The following is a 22,295-nucleotide window of genomic DNA, read 5'->3' on the forward strand; positions in this document are numbered from 1 at the left end:
TGAAATATCTAATTTACAGGGTGAGGCAAAAAAAAAAAAAAAAATAGACCCCTACAGTTTTTGCAGCAACTGCTTTGCATTTCAATGAGAAATTTTATGTACTTAATTAGTCATCATACTTACGTATTACTATTCAACAACATTTAATTGTCTTAAGATATGTTGATGTTACTGACATTTTAGTGTTACTACCTACCAATTTTTGCGTGTTAAAAATGTTTTAGCTAAAACATCCTGAAAACAGCACACTTGGGATCTGGAGTGCTACATACCAGACAGCTAAACTTTGAATTTATATATTTCAGATTATTGTGTTGGGATTGATTCATATATTCTGAACTGCTTTTAGCTGTGTGTCCTCCTCTTAATATCTCCTTGATAATCTGCTGACTTTACCACCATCTATCCTATAAAGGAAAAAAACAACTCCCTTTCTCTTCACTTGCAGAGGTTCTGGCCTCTAAAAGTTGCTATATCTCTTGTCTTCCTCCTGACTTTATAAAATGGCTAAAGAGGTAAAGAGAGGTGACAAGATCTGTTTCAGATATATTGGGGAAAGGAGAAAAGATAGGAATGGAATTATAAGACTCAAAGATGCTGAGAATGGATATGTGGAGAGTGATGAGGATAAAGCGAACATGCTAAACAAATATTTCTCTTCAGTGTTCATGGAAGAAAATCCTGGAGAAGGACCATGATCAGCTGCCGAGGGTACATCTGGGAATGGAGTGGATATTGTACCATTCATGGAAGAAAGCATTTATAAACAGTTGAAAATCTGAAAGTGGACAAAGCTATGTGGCTGGATGGGATATATCCCAGGATACTGAGGGAGCTCACAGAAGCCCTGGAGGGACCTCTTAAGGATTTATTTAATAGATCTTTAGAGACTAAAGAGGTTCTGTGAGATTGGCGAGGAGTTGATGTGCTTCCTCTTCACAAAAGTGGGGACAGGGAAGAAGTGGGAAACTACAGGCCTGTAAGCCTCAAGTCTGCAGTAGGAAAAGCAATGGAGTCGCTGCTGAAGGGTTACAGGATCCGAGGCCAACATGGCTTTACCAAAGGAAAATCCCGCCAAATGAATCTGATTGACTTCTTTGACTGGGTGATCAAAGAACTGGATAACGGACATGCGCTAGATGTAATCTACTTGGATTTCAGCAAAGCGTTTGATATCCGGTCCCTCGCAGGACTCATTAATACACTGAGAGGGCTGAACTTAGGTTCTAAATTGGTGAACTGGACTGGAAACTAGTTGACCGACAGGTGACAGAGGGTGGTGGTAAATGAAATCTGCTTGGAGGAAAGGAAGGTGAGCAGTGGAGTTCCTCAAGTGTCGGTGCTGGGGCTGATTCTGTTTAATATATTTGTGAGAGACAGACATTGCTGAAGGGTTAAAAGGAAATGTTTGCCTTCTTGCAGATGACAGAAAGATAACCAATAGAGTGGGGTGAGTGGGAATTGTGCGGGATACAAATGTAATAAATAAATAAATAAATACCCCCGAGGAAGTAAAAACCATGAGAAGAGATCTCCAAACATTAGATGAATAGTCAAGGGTTTGGCAGTTAAAATTAAATGCAAAGATGTGCAGAGTGATGCACTTGGGGTGCAGAAATCCAAAGGAGATGTACCAGATAGGAAGAGAGAGACTGACAAGCTCGGCTCAGGAGAGAGACCTAGGAGTGATGGTGTCTGAGGATCTCAAGATGACAAAAACAATGCAACAAGATGGTGGCCAAAGCCAGAAGGAAGATAAGCTGCACAGAGAGGGCTATAACCAGTAGAAGAAAGGAGATGTTGATGCCCCTGTACAAGTCACTGGTGAGGCCCAACTTGGAGTATTATGTTCAGTTTTGGAGGCCATATCTTGCTAAGGATGTAAAAAGAGTTAAAGCAGTTCAGAGAAAAGCGACAAAATGGTATGGGGTTTGCATAGCAAGATGTACGAGAGACTTGATGACATGAACATGTATAACCTGGAGGAAAGGAGAAACAAGGGTGATATGATACAGACGTTCAAATATTTGAAAGGTATTAATCTTCCAGAGACAGGTAGAACTAGAGGATAGGAATTGAGGTTGAAGGGGACCCGACTCAGGAATAATGTCAGGAAATACATTTTCATCAAGAGAGTGGTAGATACCTGGGATGCCCTCCCATGAGAGGTGGTGGAGATGAAAACAGTAACAGAATTCAAAAATGCGTGGGATGAACACAATGGAATCCTGTTTAGAAGGAATGAATCCAAAGAAGCTTAGCAATGATCAGGTAGCAACAATAGTAATTGAGAAGCAAAGCCCGTGCTGGGCAGACTTCTACGGTCTGTGCCCAGTTCGTGGCTGGACAAATTCAGCTTCAGAAGTTGGAGAACAAGGCCATTGCTGGGCAGACTTCTATGGTCTGTGCCTTGATCATGGCTAAACAGATTTGGATGAGCTGGAGTGGGGCTTTTCAGGGGCTTCGATGACCTCAGACATTTTAGAACAAGGACCGTGCCGGGTAGACTTCTATGGTCTATGCCCTGAAAATGGCAAGGCAAATCAAGATCAGGTATAAAAATGAAGTATCACATCATACCTTACGCTATGAGTTTATCTTATTGGGCAGACTGGCTTGATCGTGCAGGTCTTTTTCTGCTATTATCTACTATGTTACTATGCGTTTGGAAGTTCTTAACAGCCTTCACGATTGGTCCCTGTGGCAAGCTGTCCTAGATCACCTGCTGACACCTTGCCCACGATTGCCTTTCAGATCCGAAATGCTTTTAAATAACTTATCTGTGAATTATCATATTGTCAAATAGAAATTATTCAAATTATTGTTTACAAAAGTCTATGTCACTGTGACATCATTAATGGTAAGCTGGCACCCCGGGTCACTGGGTGGTCACGCTAAAAAGTCTGCAACTTTGAAATGTTTAAAGATAATTTCATCCACTCGGCACAGAAATATAGATAGTAACAATACATAAAGCTGTAAAAGTTCATATTGAAATTCCAAGTGGTTGCTGGTAAAACAGCAAAAACTCTAGGGGGTTACTTTTTTTTGCCTCACCCTGTAGATAGTTTCAAATTATGCATGTTTTCAACAGTGTGAACCACTGATGCTGCCCTGCTGAATATGTGCATTCATTTGAAATGACACAAAAAACGTCAATGGAATTTCCCATGTCATAGGAAACCTCTCAAACTTTTAGGTTTTTCCCTGCACAAAAAAGGAAGGGTCCAAAGTACACCAATCAAGCAAAGCAGAACGAAAAGCACAAAAAAGACCTTCAGGAGCAGAACAATGCGAAAAGACCCAATTCTTTTATCAGAAGGTCCCAACACGGTCCGTGTTTCGGCGACTCTACGCCTGCATCATGTTAGGCATTTATATAAATATTATACATGGTAGGCATTTATATGTATGTTATACATGTTAGGAGCATTAAAATTTTATTTTTATGTATATTTTTAATTTGTATATGTATTGATTCATTATGATTTTTGTATTTTGTTAGACCTCTGATGCAGGTGTAGAGTCGCCGAAACACAGCCCGTGTCGGGTCCTTCTTATAAAGAATTGGGTCTTTTCCCATTGTCCTGCTACTGAAGGTCTTTTTGAGGTTTTTCCCTGTGTCATAGTGAATGCATACTAGTTGCAAATCCAGCACACTCTTTCTGAAGTGTGTACACTCGTTAATGGTATAGCTTCCGAAATAAAAGTAACAAAATGAAAATTCCATAAACAACATGGAAAACTTAACAAAATGAAAATATTTTGGATGCACAGCCAACTTTCAATTTCCAAACCTGATGTTTCAAGTTATACCTGTTATTTCTACAGCCCACCTAGTACATTTAATCTTGATGTTTAGCGTTGATGACAGCTCTTAACAAGCAATAATGAGCACTAATTGGCAATAATTAGAATTGACTTACACAACTCGCTAAGCGCATTCTGTAATACAGTGCACCTAAGTTCTAACATGTGCAGGCAAAAAAGGGTGTGGTTATGGGTGTGGAAATGGGTGTTTTGTGGGCATTCTGAAATGTATGTGTGTAGTTACAGAATATGGCCAGTGAGCTTAAATCTACACGCAAGGATTTTCGCCACATTTTCGCAGGTGTAAATGGAGATGCATAGTTTTAGGCACTGATATATCAACTAAGTGTATTCTATATACTGCACCTACCTTTGAGAATTATGCCCCTAAATTGACCTCTCTGAACATTCACTAGGGCTGAGGGCATAAAGTTTTACTCAAAATTTCACTAAATTCTTACATTTACGAGCATAAAAAGCAGGTAGTAACAGGGGAGGATTTAGGATGGAGAAAAGAAGTCTAGAGCTTAGCACTGGTTTTAAGTACGAAGCTCATAAACCTAGGCAAACAAATGGAAGGCCTAAATTTATGAGAATAACTAAAGATGAGATGTCAGCTGAGAAGTTTTGCTCCTAAACTTGGCTGAAAATAGGGCACAAATTTAGGAAGGTAAATTAGGAGCATCAATTTAGGAGCTCAGTATTTTCTAAATATTGGGCCCTAGGTGTCTACTTTCCTTTCTGGAACATTAGTGTATCTGGGTATATAAGCATGTATCTGCTTAGGTAGGCGCACTTTCACCCTCCATAGAACTAGCGTGTGTGTGCCTATATGCCAGAGATATGCAACTTTTATTCTGTAAGACCCATGCGTGTTAGTCCCGTCCATGTACTTCCCCGACTCTGCCTATGTGTACGCTTACGTGTAAGATACGCACATATTTACAGAATAATGCTTAGGTGGCTTTATATGCCATTATTATAAACAGACCCGATATTCAGCTGGTGATAATCAGAATTTTGCTGATTGCCGCTGGTGTTAAACCCGGAAATTCAATGCGGGCCATGTCCAGGTACTAGCACTGAATTTTCAGATTTGCGGTGCCAGCAAGCATAGCCAGTTAAGAGTGATATTCAGCACTTAACTGGCTAGGGGTTACCACATAAACGATAGGACTAACTTTTATGCGGTCCTATTTATACAGTTAATATTGCCAGTTAAGTTCTGAATACTGGCACTTAACCAGCCAAGTGCCTTTGCCCCCAGAACACACCCAAAGTAGTCGGTTTTGATTTCAATGCTAACCAGTTAATTTCAGCGGCACTAACCTGTAAAGTTCTGCTGAACATGACCGGTTAACTCCAAACAGTCGATTTAACTGGCAAGGAGCCAATTCTGGCCAGTTAAATCTTGTTGAATATTGGGTCCAGTGGCAGCTCTACCATTAGGCTAACTGAGGCGGGGGCCTCAGGAGGCATTCTTCCTGGAGTGGAATTTTCCCCTTCCTTCCTCCAACCCCTTCCCTGAGTTTACCTTCTTTTTCCATTTCCCAAAAGGTGGTGGCATCAATGATTTTTATATGCTGCCTTGCCACTAACACTGGCCTCTTCTCTTTACTGTTGCCCACTTGATGTAACTTCCTGTTTTCTCAGAGGCAGGCTGCAGCAGAGAAGAGGCCGGTGCTGGCGGCAGGGCAGCATATGGGAATCGCTGTCACCGCCACCTTTTGGAAAATGGAAAAAGAAGGTAAACTCGGGGAAGGGGGTAGAGGAAGGAAGGGGGGAGATACCAGACTGTGGCCCGGGGGGGGGGGGATACAGCATCTCATTCATACCTTAGGTAGCGTCTTGCCTGAGGCCGTCTCTGATCGGGCCCCATCGTTTACATGCGTAATTGGTTTATACATGTTGGTGCCTATTTTATAGAATTAACTTCTATACATTTAATTAATACTGTCCTTGGAACCCAAACATCTCCCCCTTTTTGGATAGTTAACTTTGGCCATAAAACAATTTATTTGTCTGAAATTACCCACTGAGCCCCCAGGAGTTTATGTTTAAGAGTTGCATAAGTGCTTTTGAATATTGAGCTCTTTGTTTTGTTTTTTTTCCTTTTCGAGTCCACTCAACAGAATAATCAAATGTCATTCATGCTTGACTTGACATTTTTTAGGAATCATGCAGTGGCAGTTATGGGAGGGCATTCGGTTCTTTGGGGAGGCTGATAGTAATCCTTCAAGTCCTCTGTTGCCTGTGTTGTGAACATCAGAAATCTGCTGAGGGGGTAGTCAGGACACCTGCAAGGAGGGAGGGCTAGGTCTACATCATGTAGTTGCCATGGAAATAAGAAATGAATAGGAAGCAGACTTCTACTGGCCAAAGGGGAGATACTCAATGTGAAAAGTAAAACAAGCTGCAGTTAATGGCTCCCTTATCCTACAGCAGGGGTGGGGAACCTCGGTCCACGAGGGTCGCAACCCAGTCAGGTTTTCAGGATTTCCCCAAAGAATATGCATGAGATCTATTTGAATGCACTGCCTCCACTGTATACAAACAGATCTCATGCATATTCATTGGGGAAATCCTGAAAACCTGACTGAGTTGCGGCCCTTGAGGACTGAGGTTGCCCACTCCTGTCCTAGAGCATAAGTGTACTTCGTCAGCTTACTTTGGGAGGGCACCTGCCTCCCCCATCCCACCTCAAATTACACCCAGTTGGAGATGGATAAAGAGAAAGCCTAAAAGAGTTTTCTTACATTATGTATATGGAAGCAGGGGATCTTATGGGTACCATCTAACAGAGGAATTTTCCTTCTGTTGTAAAAGAACAATTTGCCTCATGACTGACAATGATGGTTCCTTTTAGGGATACCACTTTTTCCTGTCTTGTGAATTTAAAATTAGTTTAAAACCATGTGGGGATTAAGCAGTCAAAAACAGGTTTAGGGAAGAAAAAGGAAGAAAGGACAAAGAGCATGTGAATAGCTGGAAAAAGGAAATGGGATGCTGAGAAGCAAACACTACAGGAAATCTTTTACAAGGTCTGAAACTCAAGTCCTTGAGTACTACAAATGGGTCTGGTTTTTAGGATCTCTGCTATGACTACTCATGACACAGAAGCTCTGCTTTATGGTCATTTTACATAGTTTTGTTATGGGTTAAAACCAGACCTCTCTGTGGCTCTCAAGGATCAGAGTATGAAATTCTGCAGGACCAGGGCAGAAGAGGTTTATGGGAAACTGTTCAGTCATTTACAATCAAAGCTCCAAAACCCCAAACCTCCTTCAACAAGATACATGAGGGTTTGCCTTTTCTCCCTATACACAGAGAGAGATTTGTCTCTCTTTCAATCTGCAGTATTCTGTATGTGCTTCTACCGTGTTAATTACAGTACAAATAATGGGAGAAAGGTGTCCCCGATATGTCCATTTCCTTTGAATCCAAAAACAAATGTCCAGAGAAGAAGATTCGTACTTTTAGAAGTATAATTTTTTTTTTTTTGTAAATAAGAATCCATCTTTGCTTGTACTGCAGCCCCTAAACGTACATTTCAAGCAGAAGTAAAAGAAGTCAGTCTAAGAGTGTCCCCAAATTAAGTATCAGAGCTTCCATCAAATTGCCACCACTGCCCCAAAGAAGGATCTGGAAGGTGGCCGCCTCTCTAGGACCAGGGTGGGTTGGTAATTGTGCAGGCAACATCCAAACTCTTTTCAGTCTTAATGAAAGGAAGGGCACAGGGTGGGGTCTGGGTGGTGCCAAGGGTGTGGACGAAGGACATCCCCGCTAATCAGCATCAAGAAATCAAACCTGTGGAGATTCACGAGCTCCTGTTTCACGGTGCTTCTTTTTCTTTCTGGGAACATCTGCTGAGCTTCATCTCTGCCAGCTGAATATATCGGACGACGTTGGTATCTGGAGTTGAAATAAATCATCATAATAAAAAAGAAAGACAAATCGGGCACACAAGGTTCTAAGATTTTGCTGGCTGATATTGAAAACGATATAACCAGCCAGAAACGACTGCTGACCGGTTAAATCGCTTGTTCGGGGCTATCCGTTCATTTTTAGTGGCACTTGATTGGTTATCGCCGCTGAAAATGACTGGTTCGCACCTAAGTGAAAGCTGGATATTTTGGGGGTGTTTCCGGGGGTGGAGTCTGTACTTGGCTGCTTAAGTGCCGATATACAGCACTTAAACCGGCTATGATAGTCACATAAATGAAACCACATAAAACACAGTCCTATCTTTATATGGTAACCCATAGCTGGTTAAGGGGCCCTTTTACAAAGCCGCGGAAGTGACTACGCGCACCCAATGCATGCCAAAATGGAGTTACCACCCGCCTACCACATGTCTCTTGCGGTAATTTCATTTTCTGCGCATGTCCGATATAAGTGTTCAAAAATTTATTTTCGGACATGCGCCAAATGGCATTTGACGCGTGTGGGTCATTACCGCCTGGTTACTGTGTAAGACTTTACCGCTAGGTCAATGGCTGGCGGTAAGGTCAGGCCCAAAACGGACGCACGGAAATTTTCATTTTGTCACATGTCCATTTTTGGCAAAAATTTAAAAAAAGACATTTTTTGCAGGTGCGCTGACAAATGATTCTGCACACGCCCAAAACACGCGTCTACATTACCGCAGGCCATTTTTCAGTGCACCTTAGTAAAAGGACCCCTAAGTTCTGAATATCAACTTAATTGGCCATGTTTTAGCTGGCACAGCATAAACCAAATTTTCAATGCTGAAGCCTGTGGCTAGCAAAACGCTCACCGCTGCTGGCTGAATACTGACCTCTTAGTTTACAATTCAATACTTTTTAATAACAGATTATAATTTTTGCAATGATATTGTGCTTTAAGAAACAAGATTATTTATCTGTTAGGATATTTTGGACCTACTGCCAGGCCTAAGGCTGATGACTCAGCGGTCTGACATATAGTAACATAACATAGTAGATGACGGCAGAAAAAGACCTGTACGGTCCATCCAGTCTACCCAACAAGAAGTGTTGTGATAATCAGATAAAGCAGGTCCTGCTGGGTATTAAAAAAACATATATAGTAAAAACATAGTAAACATATAGTAACATAGTAAATGACGGCAGATAAAGACCTGTACGGTCCATTCGGAATCTCTGACTGCAAATAATAATAATAAAAACAGCAAAAGAGTTATATGTGTGTGGGGGGGGGGGGGGGGGGGGGGGGGAGAGGGGGATAAATTGGAAATACTGCTATTGTTGTTAGATGTCCTATGGTTACATTACTAATTGACTTATATTGCACAAACACCTTTCAAGTTCTATGCGGATTACAGCAAGAGAAGAAAGACAGACAATCCCCGGCAAATTGTACAATCAAAAGTACAACCAATAAAAAAAACAATCCTCCCGATATTCAAAACCATTTAACCAGCCAGGGCTGGCACCTGGCCAGTTAAATGGCACTTAACCAGCTATTTGGCGATATTCAGCGGAGGATAGCCGGCTATACCCCGCTGACCCCCGCTGAATATTCTCTGTCAGCGGCTAGAAAATAACTGGCTGTATCGTGCAATATTAAACTGGTCAAAAATAAACCAGATATTCAATGCCGGTCACTGGAAATGGCCCGACATTCAATATCCACGCTATATCAAATTAATAAATCAAAATCCGGACTGACTGCCGACCACAGAAGTTAGCTAGGCTTCTTTCTGTAGTCTGAATATCAGCCCCAATAAGTTGTCATTAGTAAAAATTTCTTAAAAAGAAATGTTTTAAAAGACCTTCTAAATAAAGAATAACTTTATATCAATCTTATACTAAGAAGAAGAGCATTCCAAATCAGGGGAGCTTGATACAAAGCATGAAGTGAAACTAGATTTATGTCTCAATCCTCTAGGATTTGGAAAACGTAGCAAAATAGTATCCCTGAGTTGGTATTCATTAGAGCACAAATGAATTAGTTCACACATATAAGGAAAGCCATACAGAACTCTAAAAATTGTTATACAAACCTTAAAATGAATCCTGGCCTCAATCGGTAACTAGTGTAGTTCTATTAGCAGGGGAGTAACTATCATATTTACAAGCTGAAAATATTAGACATGCTGCAGTATTTTGTATAGTTTGAACAGGTAGGAGGAGGTATGGGCCTGGGTCTACCTGTCTGCAGTGCACTGCACTGTACCCACCACTACACTACTCCAGGGACCTGTATGCTGCTCTAATGGACCAGAGTGTAACATCTGAGGCTGGCAAAGAGGCTGGTAAGTAATGTTTTTAATCACTTTTTTGGGGAGTGGGAGGGGGTCCGTGACCACTGGGGGAGTAAGGGGAGGTCATTCCTGATTTCCTCCAGAGGTCATTTAGGGCACCTTTTGGTGCCTTATTCATTACAAAAACAGGTCTAGCTCAAAACATCTTAGATTTAGTCCTGGACGGTTTTGTTTTGTTCCATTATGGCTGAAAAACATCCAAGGAACGCCCAAATCCCACCCTTAACATGCCCACGATGCTCCCCCTTGAGATTTTGATGCACTGCAATTGAACAGACTAGAACAACTTCTGAAAAATAGGTTTTGAAAATACTGATTTGGATGTTTTTGTGAGAAAAAAAAATCTAAATACTGTTTTATGCCACTTTTTGGCATAAAATGAGCCCCATAATAACCTATGGAACTTTGTAAGTCTAAGTGCTTTGAAAATGAGCCCCATAGTAAGGTTAGAGGAACTCATTAAACAAAAAATGAATGAGGAAGGGGTGACAGGTGTCACTTCAAGAATCTGTATTCTACAGCAGTGCTTCTCGGCCTTGTTTTTAAAGAACACCTGACTGATTCGGTTTTCAGGAGAGCCATAACAAATATGCACGAGATCTCTTTGCAAACTTTTCCAACATATGCAAATAGATCTCATGTATATTCATTACTTATCTCCTGGAAACCAAACCAGTCAGGTATGCCTCCAGGATGAGATTGAGAACAACTGTTCTAATATATTTCTCACCCCTGGCTCAACCTAATGTTCCTTCAAATTAAGCAGCTGTTTGTCTGATCACAAGACTGGAAAAATGGAGACTAGAACAAATACTTGTCCCACAGTGTGCATAGTCAGCATTAAAAGGGTACTCAGAAAATGCCTGCAGTCACTTGGCCATCCTTGCTATCCACTAGTTGAAGACAGATAGCAGGACCTGCCTAGCCTAAGCCTGTCCTTTAAAGGGGGGTTCTTGATATGACTGTCAAGCCAAGAATTCTGCTCCCATTTGCAAGTTTTTTTTACCACTGCCTTCCAGTAGTACATTACTAGAATGAACAAATAGGAAGGGAGGTCAATACATTGATTACAGCATGAAATGTCTACTTAGAACAAGAAAACAATATAAACATTAAGCCCGTTTTCATTAACAACAAATCAGACACTGATTACTTGGCAAAGTGAATGCTTGGCAGTAGACAGTTTTCAGAACTGATCTGCTCTTCTCTTCGATATCACACAAGTGGGGACAGTATGCAGAGCACAGCGCAAGGAATTCTTTCACACCCCTTTGCATAAGGCAGTTGTTGTTGGTGGGGAGAGTTTGCAGGGCAGTAAGGCAGTTGCGGAGGGGGGGGGGAGAAATAGTTTTTCACAGTGCGAACAACTGGTGGGGTGGTGGGGCACTTGAAGGACTACATTCTGGAAATGGGGCAGTTTGTAAGTCGGTGGAGCAGCTGCGGGCGGGAGGGGAGTAGATTTGAGGGATAAGAATAGTTTGAGGGGATGGATTTTGGGAGTGGTGATAGTATGCGAGTTAGTGGGACAGTTGTGGGGTAGTTTCTGAAAGCGGAGCAGTTAATGGGTAGGAGGGGTTGGTGCAGCATTAACAGGGGCTAGGTATGGGGGGTGGGATAGACTGCAGCATGGTGGGTCAGATGAGAGGGGTAGTCTTTGGGGGTAAGGCAGCTTGTGGGTGGTAGCGCAATTGTGGGGGCAGTTTCTTGGGGTAGGACAGTGGTGGATGAGGTAGTTTATGGGGTAAGGTCAGTGAGGGGTGGTGGGGCAGTTGAGGGAGGAAGCAGTTTGTGGGGTACTGGGGCAGCTGTGAGGTGGAGGTTAGTGGTTACTGCAGTGGACTGAGAACTGGGTTCAATTCCTACTGCAGCTCCTCCATTACCCCAGGTACAAAAACTTAGATTGTGAGCCCACTAGTGACAGAGAAAGTACCTGCATATAATAAAATGTAAACCTCTTTGATTATACCACAGGGAAGCAGTATATCAACTCCATAAGAAAAAAAAAGTCGTTTTTAGGGTTAGGGCTACAAGCAGAATGGTGGAGCATTTGTAGAAGGTAGTGTTTGGAGGTGGGGCCAGTTGCAAGGGGTAGCTTTTGGGGTTGGGGCAGTTTGCAGGCTGGAGGGATTGCAGGAGGTAGTTTTTGGGGGTGGAGCAGATTGAGGGGTGGTGGGTCAGGTGTGGGACAATGGCAAGGGGTAGTTTTTGGGGTGATGGCAGCAGGGTAGTGGAGCAGTTGGGTTGGGAGGAAATGAAGGGCTGCAAGAGAGTAAATAACAGAATTGACATGGATGAGATTAATTGTGGGGATGGGACTCAATATACTGCCTTTCTGGGATTACAATCAAAGCAGTTCACATATTATATACAGGTATTTATTTTGTGCCTGGGGCAACGGAGGGTTAAGTGACTTACCCAGAGTCACAAGGATTTGCAGTGGGAATTGAACCCTTGATCAAAGTCCACTGCACTAACCACTAGGCTACTGCTCCACTCTTATTGGGTATGGGATAGCTTCCAATGGGGATGGGCAGGGATGGGTGAAACGTTTGTTTGTCTCACCCTGTGCAACGCCCTACTTTGCTCTCGGTATCAACTTAGATTGTAAGCCCTCTCTAAAGTGGGAACTTACCACTGTACTCAAGGTTCCTGTTAAACATGCTGGGGCCCAGGGCAGAAATTTAGAAGGGGACCCCCAAAGCCCGCCAAGAGGCTATATCTCCTTCAGATTTAGGAAGGTTTGGGGCCCCCTTGTTTGCACCACCCTAATGCCAGCCCTGACAGTACTTGAACTACATCTCACCTTGAGCATAGGTTTAGAGGTGAGTAATTCAATCCAAAATCTAATTCCATTTGGATAGTTTTAAGTGCCTCTTTCACTAAAATAAAAGACATTGACACTGAGCTTTTGATTGATGTGCAAACATGCTGGATAAGGTAGTAGGGACATGCATTACTCCAGTCTAGACAATGAGAAGGTCAAATGTATGTTTGCTGTAAATTAGTATGGAACAGCATACTAGTTATATTTCTTTTAACAACAGAGGACAATAGAAAAAGACCAACAAGTTCGTCCAGTCTGCCAGTTACTGCTGTCTACTCTGCCAAGGATATATCCCAACTGCCAAGCACAGCATTTGACAGCCTGTAGGATCTCTCTCCTTATCCAAGACAGTTTGTCATTCTTCCCCCCACCCCACTGCACTCTACAGTCCTCAGATAACTCTGAGCAAGCTAAATATCCAAAAAAGATCAAAGTTGTTCAGTCACAATCCCTACCCAGCACCCCACCCCTTCCCTCCCATTTCCAAGCACACAGTGCTGAAAATAATCCAAACAGCCACCTACATCAGCATGGCTGTTACTACTAATACTATTTAACATTTCTAGAGCGCTACCAGGGTTACGCAGCGCTGTACAAAAAACAAAGAAGGACAGTCCCTGCTCAAAGCAGCTTACAATCTAAAGGACAAGAAGGACAAAAAGTGCAGTCAATCAAAAATTGGGACAGTCTAGATTTCTTAGGTAGAGGTACAATGGTTAGGTGCCAAAAGCAACATTGAAGAGGTGGGCTTTGAGTAAGGATTTGAAGATGGATAGGGAGGGGGCTTGGCGTATGGGCTCAGGGAGTTTATTCCAGGTATAGGGTGAGGCGAGGCAGAAAGGGCGGAGCCTGGAGTTGGCGGTGGTGGAGAAGGGTACTGAGAGGAGGGATTTGTCCTGTGATCGGAGGTTACGGGTAGGGGCGTAAGGGGAGATGAGGGTAGAGAGGTAGTGAGGGGCTGCAGATTGAGTGCATTTGTAAGTTAGTAGGAGAAGCTTGAATTGTATGCGGTACCTGATCGGAAGCCAGTGAAGAGACTTGAGGAGAGGGGTGATGTGAGCATATCGGTCTTGGTGGAACATAAGACGCGCAGCCGAGTTCTGAACGGATTGAAGTGGGGATAGATGGTTAAGTGGGAGGCCAGTGAGGAGTAGATTGCAATAGTCAAGGTGAGAGGTAATGAGAGAGTGGATGAGAGTTCGGGTGGTGTGCTCAGAGAGGAAAGGGCGAATTTTGCTGATGTTGTAGAGAAAGAAGCAACAGGTCTTGGCTGTCTGCTGGATATGGGCAGAGAAGGAGAGGGAGGAGTCGAAGATGACTCCGAGGTTGCGGGCAGATGAGACGGGGAGGATGAGGGTGTTATTGACTGAGATAGAGAGTGGAGGGAGAGGAGAAGTGGGTTTGGGTGGAAAGACAATGAGCTCAGTCTTGGCCATGTTCAGTTTCAGGTAGCGGTTGGACATCCAGGCAGCAATGTCGGATAAGCAGGCCGATACTTTGGCCTGGGTTTCCGCAGTGATGTTTGGTGTGGAGAGATAAAGCTGGGTGTCATCAGCATAAAGATGATATTGGAAACCATGAGATGAGATCCTTCCTTTTCTCTCCAAATTACTTGAGCGTGCTGTTCACCGCCGCTGCCTTGATTTTCTCTCCTCACATGCTACTCTTGACCCACTACAATCTGGTTTTCGCCCTCTCCACTCAACCGAAACTGCGCTTACTAAAGTCTCCAATGACCTATTACTGGCAAAATCCAGAGGTCAATATTCCATCCTCATTCTTCTTGATCTTTCCGCTGCTTTTGACACTGTCGATCACAGCATACTTCTCGATACCCTGTCCTCACTTGGATTCCAGGGCTCTGTCCTTTCCTTGTTCTCTTCCTACCTCTCCCTCCGCACCTTTAGTGTTCACTCTGGTGGATCCTCTTCTACTTCTATTCCTCTGCCTGTCGGCGTACCTCAGGGTTCTGTTCTTTGTCCCCTCCTCTTTTCTATCTACACTTCTTCCCTTGGTTCATTAATCTCATCCCATGGCTTTTCCTACCATCTCTATGCTGATGACTCCCAAATCTACCTTTCTACCCCTGATATCTCACCTTGCATCCAAACCAAAGTTTCAGCGTGCTTGTCTGACATTGCTGTCTGGATGTCTCAACACCACCTGAAATTAAATATGACCAAAACCGAGCTTCTCATTTTCCCCCCCAAACCCACCTCCCCGCTCCCCCCGTTTTCTATTTCTGTTGATGGCTCTCTCATTCTCCCTGTCTCCTCAGCTCGAAACCTTGGGGTCATCTTTGACTCTTCTCTCTCCTTCTCTGCTCATATCCAGCAGATTGCCAAGACCTGTCGTTTCTTTCTTTACAACATCCGTAAAATCCGCCCCTTTCTTTCCGAGCACTCTACCAAAACCCTCATCCACACCCTTGTCACCTCTCGTTTAGACTACTGCAATCTGCTTCTTGCTGGCCTCCCACTTAGTCACCTCTCCCCTCTCCAGTCGGTTCAAAACTCTGCTGCCCGTCTCGTCTTCCGCCAGGGTCGCTTTACTCATACTACCCCTCTCCTCAAGACCCTTCACTGGCTCCCTATCCGTTTTCGCATCCTGTTCAAACTTCTTCTACTAACCTATAAATGTACTCACTCTGCTGCTCCCCAGTATCTCTCCACACTCGTCCTTCCCTACACCCCTTCCCGTGCACTCCGCTCCATGGATAAATCCTTCTTATCTGTTCCCTTCTCCACTACTGCCAACTTCAGACTTCGCGCCTTCTGTCTCGCTGCACCCTACACCTGGAATAAACTTCCTGAGCCCCTACGTCTTGCCCCATCCTTGGCCACCTTTAAATCTAGACTGAAAGCCCACCTCTTTAACATTGCTTTTAACTTGTAACCACTTGTAACCACTCGCCTCCACCTACCCTCCTCTCTTCCTTCCCGTTCACATTAATTGATTTGATTTGCTTACTTTATTTATTTTTTGTCTATTAGATTGTAAGCTCTTTGAGCAGGGACTGTCTTTCTTCTATGTTTGTGCAGCGCTGCGTACGCCTTGTAGCGCTATAGAAATGCTAAATAGTAGTAGTAGTAGTGAGCCCAGGGAAGAGGTGTAGATTGAAAAAAAGAAGGGGTCCAAGGACAGATCCCTGAGGAACCCCAACAGAGAGCGGGATGGGGGTGGAGGAAGATCCATGAGAGTGTACTCTCTGAAGGTACGGTGGGAGAGATAAGAGGAGAACCAGGAGAGGACAGCGCCCTGGAACCCAAATGAGGATAGCGTATCAAGAAGTAAATTATGACTGACAGTGTCAAAAGTGGCGGATAGGTCGAGGAGGATGAGGATGGAGTAGTGACCTTTGGATTTGGCAAGGAACAGGTCATTACAGACTTTAGTGAGTGCCGTTTCTGTCGAGTGTAGAGGGCGAAAACCAGATTGAAGCGGGTCGAGGATGGCATGAGAGGAGAGAAAATCAAGGAAGAAAATCAATGTTAACTGAACATCCCATCTGTGGCATTTCCAGACATTATCCTGCAACAGTCCCATCCCCTTTATCATTTTCGTCGCCCTTCTCTATACATTTTCTAATTCCACTATATCTTTTTTGAGATGTGGTGACTAGAATTGAACACAATATGATACAAAGGCATAATAACATCCACACTTTTGTTTTCCATTCCTTTCCTAATAACACCTAACATTCTATTTGCTTTCTTAGTCGCAGCAGCACACTGAGCAGAGGGTTTCAATGTGCCATCAACAACGACGCCGAGATCCCTATCTTGGTCATTGACTCCTAACGTGGAACCTTGCACTACGTAGCTATAGTTCGGGTTCCTCTTTCCCACATGCATCACTTTGCACTTGTTAACATTAAACGTAATCTGCCATTTAGACGCTCAGTTTCCCAGTCTTGTAAGGTCCTCTTGTAATTTTCACAATCCTCTCGTGATTTAACAACTTTGAATAACTGTGTCGTCAAGAAATTTAATTACTTCACTAGTTATTCCCATCTCTAGATCATTTATAAATATGCTAAAAAGCAGCGGTCCCAGCACAGACCCCTGGGGAACTCCACTATCTACCCTTCTCCATTGAGAATACTGACCATTTAACCCTACTCTCTGTTTTCTATCCTTTAACCAGTTTTTAATCCACAATAGGACACTACTTCCTATCTCATGACTCTCCAATTTCTTCTGGAGTCTTTCATGAGGTACTTTGTTAAACGCCTTTCGAAAATCCAGATACACAATATCAACCGGCTCGCCTTTATCCACGTTTGTTCACCCCTTCAAAGAAATGTAATAGATTGGTAAGGCAAGATTTCCCTTCACTAAATCCATGTTGGTTTTGTCTCATTAATCCATGCTTTTGAATAAGCTCTGTAATTTTGTTCTTTAGACGAAGAAAACACTAAATAAATCACACATTATACCATATAAGCTAAATACTTTTTTTTATATTAGATTAATATCCTTAATACAAATTTTAAATTATTGAAAAACTCAAAAATTCTAAGATGGAGACAGCAGTCCAGCAGTGAGAGGGGTGCTATCCAGTTTCTTGTATCACATGTATGATTATCTCCCAGTTGGTGAGCGGTTATATGTGTGTGCCCGATGCAAAGAACTCCTAGCTGTCAAAGAATGGGTCCGTTCTCTTGAAGCTAGAATAGCAGACTTGGAGGAGCTGAGGGAGACAGAGATGAGACCTACAGGGATGCTGTAGAGAAGTCCTACCTCCAGTCTGGCAGCCCCTGTGCTGCTTTGGTGAAGGGAATTCTCCTAGAAGGACAGCATCACCCTGGTGAAGCAGGACGTACTCCTGTAGCCAGGACCTGCCTACCAGGGAATGCACTAACCTCTTGCACCGAGGATATGTCTCTGAGAACTTCTGCCAAGGCGGGAAGGGTTAGGACAGCTGTTGTAGTTGGTGATTCAATCATTAGGCATGTAGATAGCTGGGTGGCTTGTGGACGTGAGGATCGCCTGGTCACTTGCCTGCCTGGTGCGAAGGTGGCGGACCTCACGCGTCACCTAGATAGGATTTTAGATAGTGCTGGGGAGAAGCCGCCTGTCTTGGTACATGTGGGTACCAATGACATAGGAAAATGTAGGAGAGAGGTTCAGGAAGACAAATTTAGGCTCTTAGGTAGAAAGCTAGATCCTTCAGGGTAGCTTTTTCAGAGATACTGCCCATTCCACGCGCAGGACCCAAAAGGCAGGCAGAGCTCTGAAGTCTCAATGCATGGTTGAGATGATGGTGCAGGGATGAGGGATTTAGATTTGATAGGACGTTCTGGGAAAGGAGGAGACTGTTCCGAAAGGATGGGCTCCACCTTAACTGGGATGGAACCAGGCTGCTGGTGCTAACTTTTAAAAAGTAGAGCAGCTTTAAACTAGAACTGGGGGGGGGGGGGGGGGGGGGGGGGAAGCCGACAGTCAACCAGGAGCGCATGGTTCGGTGTGGAGTATCCTTGAAGGATAGTATTGAAACAGGACATTTAGGGAATCCCAGTAGAGAGGTTTCAACAATGCCGAAAGTAAGCCAAGTATGCTTAATGAGAAAGCAGGATAAAGGATGCAAATTATTCCCTTCAACTTCTAAGCAGCTTGTAGATTAAAGGAAAAAATACAATTTGAAGTGTCTGGATACAAATGCTAGAAGCCTAAAAAATAAGATGGGAGAGTTAGAGTATATAGCACTAAATGATGAGGTACATAAAATAAGCATCGCAGAGACTTGGTGGAAAGAGGACAATCAAATTGTATCGCAATAATAGAGAGGTTCAAATTGGAGGGGGAGGGGATGCACTATATGTTAAAGAGGGAATTGAGTCAAATAAAATAAACATGCAACATGAAACAGATAGCAGCATGGAATCATTATGGATAGAAATTCCATGTGTGAAGGGAAGGAATATTCTTGTAAGGCTGTACTACAGTTTGCCGGGGCAGAACAGTGTTTACAGAGATTAGGAAAGCTGGCAAATTGGGCAACACTATAACAATGGGTGATTTCAATTACCATGACTTTGACTGGATAAATGTTACATCAGGGAGAGCCACGGAGATAAAATTTCTAGATGTAACAAATGACTGCTTCTTGGAGTAACTGGTTCAGGAACTGACGAGAGGGGGAACCATTTTGGATCTGGTACTTGGTGGCGTGCAGGGCATAGTGCAAGAGGTGGTGGTGTTGGGTCACCTGGGAAACAGTGATCATAACATGATCAAGTTTGAGCTACTATCTGGGATGAACCCACAAAGGAAATCTACTGTAGCTGCATTTAATTTTCAAAAGGACGACTATAATAAAATGAGGAAAATGGTTAAAAAGAAACTAAATGGATCAGCTGCTAAGGTTAGGACACTAATTGGCTCATTTTCGAAAGAGAAGAACGCCCATCTTTCGATACAAAATCGGAAGATGGGCGTCCTTCTCACAGGGTCGTCCAAATCGGTATAATCGAAAGCCGATTTTGGACGTCCCCAACTGCTTTCCTTCGCAGGGACGGCCAAAGTTCAAGGGGGCGTATCAGAGGCATAGCAAAGGCAGGACTTGGGCGTGCCTAACCCTTGGACGTCCTTGACCCATAATGGAAAAAAAAGGGCGTACCTGACGAGCACTTGAATGACTTTACCTGGTCGTGTTTTTCTATGACTAAGGCACAAAAAGGTGCCAGAAATGACCAGATGACCACCGAAGAAAATCGGGGATGACCTCCCCTTACTTCCCCAGTGGTCACTAACCCCTCCCACCCTCAAAAAATATCTTTAAAAATATTTTTTGCCAGCCTGTATGCCAGCCTCAGATGTCATACTCAGGTCCGTGACAGCAGTATGCAGGTCCCTGGAGCAGTTTTAGTGGGTACAGTGCACTTCAGACAGGCGGACCCAGGCCCATCCCCCCTCCACCTGTTACGTTTGTAGAGGAAACAGCGAGCCCTCCAAAACCCACCACAAACCCACTGTACCCACATCTAGGTGCCCCCCCTTCACAAGTAAGGGCTAAGGTAGTGTTGTACAGTTGTGGGTAGTGGGGTTTAGGGGGATTTTGAGGGGCTCAGCACACAAGGTAAGGGAGCTATGTTCCTGGGAGCAATTTATGAAGTTCACTGCAGTGCCCCCTAGGGTGCCCGGTTGGTGTCCTAGCATGTAAGGGGGACCAGTGCACTATAAATGCTGGCTCCTCCCATGACCAAAGGGCTTCATTTGGTCGTTTCTGAGATGGATGTCCTTGTTTCCATTATCGCTGAAAATCAGAAATGACCAAGTCTAGGGACGACCTAAATTTCAAGATTTGGACGTCCCTGACCGTATTATGGAAACAAAAGATGGACGTCCATCTTGTTTCAATAATACGTGTTTCCCCGCCCCTTCATCGGGACGTTTTGCGAGGACGTCCTCAACAAAACTTGGACTTCCCTTTCGATTATGCCCATCAGGCATGGACATTACTCAGAAATACCATCTTGGAAGCCCAGTTCAGATGCATTCCACGCATTTGCAAAGGTGGAAAGAAGAGAAAATGATAGCCAGCATGGTTAAAAGAGGAAGCAAAAGACACTTTACAGCCAAAAGATTGTCCTTTAAAGAATGGAAAAAGGATCCAAATGAAGAAAATAAGAAGCAATATAAGCACTGGCAGGTCAGATGCAAAGCATTAATAAAACAGAATATGAAGAGAAACTTACCACAGAGGCTAAAACTCACAGTAACAACTTCTTCAGGTACATCAGAAGCAGAAAGCCTGTGAGGGAATCTGTGGGACCATTAGGTCACGAAGGAGCAAAAGGGGCGATCAGGGAGGACAAAGTCATAGCGGAGAAACTGAATTAATTATTTGCTTCTGTCTTTACGAAAGAAGATGTAAGAGATCTGCCTGTACCGGAAGTGGTTTTCAAGGGTGATGATGCGGAGGAACTGAAGGAAATCTCGGTGAACCTGGAAGATGTACTGAGCCAAACTGACAAATTAAAGAGTAGTAAATCACCTGGACTGGATGGTATACATCCAAGGGTACTCAAAGAACTCAAGCGTGAAATTGCTGATCTGCTGTTAGTAATATGTAACCTGTCGTTAAAATTGTCCGTAGTGCCTGAAGATTGGAGGGTGGCCAATGTGAAGCCAATTTTTAAAAAGGGTTCTAGGGGTGATCTGGAAAATTACAGACCGGTAAACCTGACGTCGGTGCTGGGCAAAATAGTGGAAACCATTATAAAGAAAAAAATTACAGGTAGAGAAATATGGTTTAATGGGACAGAGTCAGCATGGGTTCAGCCAAGGGAAGTCTTGCCTCACCAATTTGTTTCATTTCTTTGAAGGCGTGAATAAATATGTCGATAAAGGTGAGCTTTTGATGTAGCGTATCTAGATTTTCAGAAAGCTTTTGATAAAGTTCCATATGAGACTCCTGAGAAAATCAAAGAGTCATGGGATAGGAGGCAAGGTTCTGGTGTGGATTAGGAATTGGTTATTGGAAAGAAAAACAGAGGGTAGGGTTAAACAGTCGTTTCTCTCAATGGAGGAGGGTGAAAAGTGGAGTGCCACAGGGATCTGTATTGAGACCGGTGCTATTTAAGATATTTATAAATGATATGAAAATCAGAATGACGAGTAAGGTGATTAAATTTTTAGATGATACAAAACTATTCAAGGCTCTTACAACACGTGTGGACTGTGAAATATTGCAGGAAGACCATAGGGAATTGGAAGACTGGGCATCCAAATGGCAGATGAAATTTAATGTGGACAAATGCAAGGTGATGCACATTGGAAAGAATAATCCAAATCATAGTTACCTGATGCTAGGTTCCACCTTGGGATTTAGTGCTCAAGAAAAAGATCTAGATGTAATTGTAGATAATACACTGAAATCTTCTGCTCAGTGTGCGGCAGTGGCCAAAAAAACAAACAAGATGCTAGGAATTATTAGGAAAGGGATGGTGAATAAGATCAAAAATACTATAATGCCTTTGTATCACTCCATAGAGCGACCACACCTGAGTGCTGTGTTTAGTTCTGGTCGCCGTACCTTAAAAAAGATATAGCGGAATTGGAAAAGGTTAAAGAAGAGCGACCACATGATAAAGGGGATGGAACTCCTTTCATATGAAGAAAGGCAAAAGAGGTTAGGGCACTTCAGCTTGGAAAAGAGATGGATGAGGGGAGATATGATTGACGTCTACAAAATACTGAATGGAATGGAATGGAATGGGTAGATGTGAATCGCATGTTTACTCTTTCCAAAAATACTAGGACAAGGGGGCATGCAATGAAGCTATAAAGTAGTAAATTTAAAATGAATTGGAGAAAATATTTCTTCACTCAACGTGTAATTAAACTCTGGAATTTTATTGCCAGAGAATGTAGTAAAAGCGGTTAGCTTAGC

General features: G+C 43.3%; 1 protein-coding gene across 1 annotated transcript in view; it reads right to left on the reverse strand.

Moving 5' to 3' along the window:
• Window positions 1-6,397: 6,397 nt before the first annotated feature.
• The window catches only part of TTC9 (tetratricopeptide repeat domain 9), a 90,055-nt gene continuing 74,157 nt past the window's right edge, over window positions 6,398-22,295 (reverse strand). The window contains exon 3 of the mRNA XM_030214562.1: window positions 6,398-7,722. Within this exon, the coding sequence (XP_030070422.1) occupies window positions 7,643-7,722 (80 nt within the window). The 3' untranslated portion in view covers window positions 6,398-7,642. The remainder of the gene's footprint in view (window positions 7,723-22,295) is intronic.

This window comes from Microcaecilia unicolor, chromosome 9 (assembly GCF_901765095.1).
Source record: "Microcaecilia unicolor chromosome 9, aMicUni1.1, whole genome shotgun sequence".
Classification (NCBI taxonomy): Eukaryota; Metazoa; Chordata; class Amphibia; order Gymnophiona; family Siphonopidae; genus Microcaecilia; species Microcaecilia unicolor.